We start from the raw sequence: 6,866 nt of genomic DNA, 5'->3' as shown, positions 1-6,866 counted from the left end.
AAGCATTTCTGAAATTTACCGTTATATGAAAAGCGGCCGTAATTTTAGTCCGATTTCTATAATTTTCAACGTTTTGCTTTTATGTGGCAAGCACAATAAAAATAGCGAGTTTGGTAAAAATTGGTAGAACGGTTACCGATATACATATATGTGATCATAAGTGGGCGGTGCCACGCCCATTTTCAAAAATTTTACCATAAACGTATTTCTTGGTAAAGAATTTTCGCAAGCATCAATTTTGAATAAATTAACTTTAATATTTACCAGGGACCGCAAATAACGATTATCCTTTGAAAATTCAACTCAAAAAATCACGCGGAAAGAGAAATGCTACGTGCATAAGGAGTAAACCAATATATTTCTTATTACTCGGAGTACCTTCAGCGGCGCTGATTTTTATTTTTTAATTTTTACTTATAAAAATCAAGTTTAATCATTATATTTTGAGTTTTATTTTTTACTCAGAAAATAATCGCTATGTTTTGAGTTTTATTTTTTGCTCGGAAAATAATCGTTCCGTTTTGAGTTTTATTTTTTGCTCGGAAAATAATGGTTACGTTTTAAGTTTCATTTTTTGCTCGGAAAATAATCGTTACGTTTTAAGTTTTATTTTTTGCTCGGAAAATAATGATTACGTTTTAGTTTTATTTTTTGCTCGGAAAATAATAGTTATTTCTTGAGTTTTATTTTTTGCTCAGAAAATAAAACTTAATTTTTGCGTATGCGTATGCGCATGCATGAATAGACAGGGGGCGGCTGCATTGAACCTTTAACGCCACTGTGGAGTGGGTAATGAAAATACAGATACCAGGGCAGAAACAAAGATAACCACATTTACAAAGAAAAAGTGCAAAAAAGCGCATACGCATACGCAAAAATTAAGTTTTATTTTCTGAGCAAAAAATAAAACTCAAGAAATAACGATTATTTTCCGAGCAAAAAATAAAACTTAAAACGTAACGATTATTTTCCGAGCAAAAAAATAAAACTTAAAACGTAACCATTATTTTCCGAGCAAAAAATAAAACTTAAAACGTACCCATTATTTTACGAGCAAAAAAATAAAACTTAAAACGTAACCATTATTTTCCGAGCAAAAAATAAAACTTAAAACGTAACCATTATTTTCCGAGCAAAAAATAAAACTCAGTTACTAACGATTACAAAGTGATTTTTATAATAAAACTTATAACCGTTACGGTCCCTGATATTTACTGATTTATGGAAGATTTTGTACTTCTCTAAATTACCGTTATATGGGATGTGGGCGTGGTTATTGTCCGATTTTTTAAATTTTCGGCCATTTAGTATGCTGCACCAAGGCCAACAACTGTGCCAAGTTTGGAAAAAATTGGTGCAGCCGTTACCAAGATATACACATGTAACCATAAGTGGGCGTGGCTACGCCCATTTTCCAAAAGTTTTTAATATTTTTCTTTTTTATCTAAAAATTGTTGTAAATATCAATTTTGAGTGAATAATCTTCAGTAGTTACTAAACCTACATACCAAATTTTGTTGCGATATTTCAATTTTTGATCGAGTTATCGTGTACACGGACGGACGGACAGACGGACAGACGGACGGACAGACAGACACGGCTTAATCGATTTCTCTATTCATTCTGAGCATTTATGTACACATTTGTCTATATCTATCTCGATCCGTTTTGTTCTCTGTTACAAACAACCGTTATGTGAACAAAATTAATATACCCTTGTGCACAAGTGCGGTCGGGTATAAAAATGAGGTCTTCAGATGTGCAATAAGGTTTTATTTTTTCGAAGAGGGTTGCCACCTATGCGAAAAATTATAAGATTTGGGCTGTTCGTTGGAATACGAAAAAAGAGGGATATGCAATAAGGTTTTATTTTTTGGCCACCTGTCTAAATTATTAAAAGCATAAGATGTCAAATGAAAGCGCTTGGCCATTCGGTTTTTTTTTGCAATAAGGCTTTACATTTTTTAATAGGGTTGCCACCGGTTTTCTCGAAATGCGTGTATGTGCATACTTATGTAGACATTAAGCGCATACGGGGCCGGATAGTAAATAAATTAATACTTTATCTATAAAGCAATTAAATTACCATTTTTATTTCTCATTTCGGTACAAGTCAAGTAATGATTTATTGCCTCTGAAAATGGTTTCGCTTTTTGCTCAAAAGCTCGCTGGTTATGCCACTGGTGTTAACGTACTCCACGTTGACGCCGACGATTGTGGAGATGAAGAAAGAACACATGAATAAGACAAAGAAGACGAGCGAACATCAACATTCATAGGAAGTCGGTCACCACTTGCCTCGACTGCCGGCCTATGAATGCCGTGATTGGAGCACAATCACTACCTGTAGAAGTGGTGGAGCTTCAACTACCAAAAGAGAGACCCGCGTTATCCTGGCTCAGTTACGGTTTGAATATTGTATCCGCCTCAACAGCTACCTGTCCAGACTCGACCCCAATATCCCCAATGAGTGCCCGGCATGTGGAGACTCCCCGCATGACACCAACCACCTCTTCATATACCAGCTCAATCCTACTCAACTGACACCCATCTCCTTTTGGTCCGACCCTATTGAAACAGTTTGACGACAATGATGAACCGAAATAGGCGGGACTTAGTAGTGCTGCTATAACAACAACAACAACAACAAGAACAACAACAACAATAAAGTATCTTCCAGTAAAATCAGCAACTCGGAGCTGGCTTGTTCAACAAATAAAAACCAATAAACTTTCTTACTGAAGTTCCACTGTGAGGGCGAACCACCGGGTGGCGCAACTGCTACATTTTCCTTTCTGTAGGTACTTTATTATGCTGTTAATTATCAACATTTTCATTTTCAATGTACTACATATGCCACTTGCCTAATTTTTTTATTAAATTGTGCACTTTGATTTGACTTCTGCGGGTGTGAACACGATACAATGTCGCTGCAGCTCCTATGCCATCTCATCAATAAAGTGACCATTTCCACGATGCTCGCGCAGATCGTCAATTTTCGGCTGCCATGAATCCAACACACAAGTTCACTCCTTTCATCCCATCACTTCACAACTTTTTTTTTATTCTTATTTTAATTTGGCCAGCGAATCAAAAATAAACCCGAACTGGCATATTAATGATGATAAAATATGACTTCTAATTCGATAAATAAATGGAACAAACTAGTGCACACACCAATTAAAATTAATTTCAAGTAGTTTTCAGCGAAGACTGGGCTTTTTTGAAAAATTTCATATGAAAACCACTTTTTTCTGTGAAAACATGTTTTCGATATTAGTCCGAACATGGTATTAGACTGTTTCGAGGTTCTTCTTTTTCATTTATTTTTTCCAGTTTGAAAATCGTTTATTGCAAAAAAAAATTTCTCAAATAGGAAAATTATATCATATAACTTGATGCTCCATTTACGGAAACCAGGTAATAATTTATGAAGTTAAGCAACTTTTTTTTAATACCGGCCTCAAATTTATGCGTTTATTTAAATTCTTTTGCGCATTGTGGCTAAGGAATTCTTTATCATTTTCTTCAAATTTGTATTTACAATATCGCCTTAGCAAACAAATTGGGTTTTTCGTACAATTTTTGGCAAGTGGGCAAAGCTTACTTACCCTGCAGCGAGTTCGGTAAGAATTATCGTTTTCGTACTAGTTATATTGCTAGTTTCAATAGCATATTTTGCTCCAGGTAGTAAGAAATCGAGCTATTGGTTACATATTGCACCTTCTAAAGGTTATTGGTCGTTTTAATATTGCATTAATAAAAAATTGGCATTTTTTATTTTTCTGAGTTATAAAGCCTTTTAGAGCGCGCTAATCTGCTAACCATAATAATAACATTGTAACAGTAGTGTTTTAAAACAAAAAATTGTTTCAAACTTTATAACACAACTTTTGCATTTGAAAAAAAAAAACCATGCTATCAATTCTCATAAAAAAAAGTTGAAAAACCTTTGGTTTTGTTTGTACTAAGTATGAAGAAGTGTTGCTGAACTTAAATTCCTTGGAATAGTTTGTAGTTGTGTTAAAAATTCAAATCAATCGATACACAAACGACTGAGATATAGCGAGTTTAAATGATAATTTTGCTAAAATCTGCTATCACAGATTGATGTTTTCCCTGCAGTAAATCGCGCTAGTTCAAGACTAGCGCAGAACTAGCCGTTTAAGAGGCGGTACTGGTTCTTGATCTATCCCAACGCAATGCTTTCAACTGTCTCTTTTTACATGGCGATGTCCCACGAAGTGGAAATTGCACTCCTCTGCAGAACTTTTGAACTAGTTCTGCACTGGTTCCATTTTGGACACATCTGCGACAATAAGTTTTTTATTTAAAAAAATTCTGATTATTAGATTTTTTTTATATTTTTTCGTTTTTTCTGTTCTTTTAGAGATTGCATTCTATTAAATTTTTATTTATTTTTTTTATTTTGTTTATATTAAATTTGATCACTTTCTCTTCAATTTTTAAGCGGCACTCATTAATTTAAATTTCTTAAATCTGAAAATCACAACTGCCTTCACCGCGATTTGAACTCGTGAACAACGATGTTGGAGTCGGAGGTCTTCCCGCTGAGCTATTTTCGTATTGTACGAGAAGTGAGAATTTCTGCATTTACTTCTCAACAGAGCGCAACTAAACACCGAAAGTTTTAACTGTCCCTCTCTGCAGCCGTTTTCCACTAGATCAGAGATGGTTCTGAAATGTGTAGGGCGGAACTAGCGCTTTAAGAGACTGTCTCTAAATTTTACTGCAGGGATTATTTCGTGCAAGCAAACTTAGCCGAAATGATACAACGCGCGTTTTAAAACGCTTTTCTAGCCCGAAAAGACAAAAAAAAGTCCCCTTTTTATTAAAAACTTTTATGTAAAAAAGCCTGATATTTCCATTGAGATAACTTAAAACAATATTAAAAATGACCATAATCGAGAAAAATTACAAATAAATTTTTCGTTCCGAATTTTCACCATGAAAAAGGGAAAATTTCGGAAAACGCATAGAACCATCGGATAGCCCGTTAAAAAATCATAGTTTTCGAATTATTTTTCCCATTTTCTGTCTGCTTTCCAGCTAATCGAAAATTAGCTTGTTTTGCAGCGCTAAGCGCGCCTGAGATATTTGACGTGAATCGCCCCATATGCATAATTTACAATAGGTGACAGGTACTAAGATCAACGGAAATAAGGTCAATTGACTTTATTTCGCACCACATTATTACCTTTTCAAAAGCGAGATAAAATTTATTGACATGATTGCTCTTTCAAACATTAAATTTGCTTAGCTTGTCGGCGGACCGCGTACCCCGCGCGCCACACTTTGTCACGCTACGCTACAGGTAGATTTATACGTTGAAATAAAATTTGAATATATTTTACAAATCAAAGGCTTATATTCAATAATACCCTCTATCTGTACACTTTTCACAAAGATGAGATTCTGATATAAAAATCCACCTAAGATTTAACTGTCATCGGTGGTAACGCTACTTTATATAACGCTTGACAGAAGAGTTTACACTATTATAAATTGGAAATCAGAAGTAATATATCAGTGATGGCAGGTAATAAGTCCCAGATGGTTTCTAAAATCACAAATTAGTTTTTGTGCAAATTGCAGATAGAGGGTATTAATGAATTTAAGCCCTCGACATTTCAAATTTTTAATTTTTTAAAGGTTATTGGAAGATTTCTGCTGTGTTTTGGCAACAACTTGTCTGCAGTAAAAAATCATATAATTTGTGTTTCAAAAGTGTGTGAAAACCAATCAATTAACTTACGTGATCTCGGTTCCGATATTAAGTAATCAATAATTGTTTATACCCGCATTTTGGCACATTGGCTTGTTGAATGTGCCATCTAATAAATAGTGTCGTCGTTCTCCTTAGCTGCTTTTAAATGATGTCGTCACAAATTGTTGGCGGAGACATGAATACAGTGTAAGAAAATTCCTTTTCTATAATTGTTTCCTTATAGAAAGGTTTGTTTCTTTTCCACCTTAGACATTCCAAATTCGTTCAAAATATGCTAATTTAAAATACAGAATACTTTCAGTGTTCCTCCGGGGTTTTTGGATATGGGCTGTTTCTTCAATTTGTTGTTGTTGTTGTAGCGGCTACAACAACCCCGCCCAGATCGGTTGGTATCTCAGTCGTTGTCGTCAAGTTCCACTAACGGCAACCCTAGGAAGCGTGCAGCTTCTGCGGGGTTTGCCCATAAGGACAAGGTCGTTAGGGATGTCGGGTTTGCCGGGCATGCGAAGAGATGTTTCGAGTCATGTGGGGTCTCTCCGCATGCCGGACATTCATTAGGCACATCCTCATTCAGCCTACTCAGGTAGGAGTTTAGCCTGCTGCAGTAGCCGGAGCGAAGTTGTGCAAGTGTGGTGCGCGTCTCCCGAGGCAGATGAAGCTCCGTCTCGTCAATGTCCGGGGGTGGTGTGCCTAGAACGGCATTCACAGGTCTAGAGTCTACATAACTCGAGACTGAGTCCCTGTGAATGCCGCTCAAGGCCTGTCTGTAGGCTGTCGGGTCCAGAGGTTGCTTAATGAACCTCTGGACTTCGTCCGTTAGTTCATATAGATGCCTCCTGACGTGCCTAGGCGAGGGCTCCTCTGCAAGCAGCTGTCTGCACGGGTGGCCACTTCTGTGGGTCCCGATCAGGAACTGCTTGCAGAGCATTATATTGTGCTCCTTTACCGGGAGCATTTGCGCCTCGCCGTGCAGGTGGTGTTCAGGCGTCATCAGGAGGCATCCCGTCGCTGTCCTCAGTGCGGTGTTTTGTGCGGTCTGTAGCTTCGTCCACTGCGTCCTACTAGTCCCAGGCGACCACACTGGCGCTGCGTAGTTCAAAACCGGCCGGCCTATTGC

General features: G+C 37.0%; 1 protein-coding gene across 1 annotated transcript in view; it reads right to left on the bottom strand.

Moving 5' to 3' along the window:
- Window positions 1-2,104, bottom strand: part of LOC118745570 (plasma membrane calcium-transporting ATPase 3-like) — a 7,955-nt gene extending 5,851 nt beyond the window's left edge. Inside the window, exon 1 of the mRNA XM_036479056.1 lies at window positions 2,087-2,104. Coding sequence (XP_036334949.1) covers window positions 2,087-2,089 — 3 coding nt within the window. The 5' untranslated portion in view covers window positions 2,090-2,104. The remainder of the gene's footprint in view (window positions 1-2,086) is intronic.
- Between the last annotated feature and the right edge of the window lie 4,762 nt (window positions 2,105-6,866).

This window comes from Rhagoletis pomonella, unplaced genomic scaffold (assembly GCF_013731165.1).
Source record: "Rhagoletis pomonella isolate Grant_MI unplaced genomic scaffold, Rhpom_1.0 Rhpom_scaffold_00009, whole genome shotgun sequence".
Taxonomy (NCBI): Eukaryota; Metazoa; Arthropoda; class Insecta; order Diptera; family Tephritidae; genus Rhagoletis; species Rhagoletis pomonella.
Note: the sequence above shows the minus strand (reverse complement) of the source record. Positions and strands in the feature narration are given on the sequence as shown.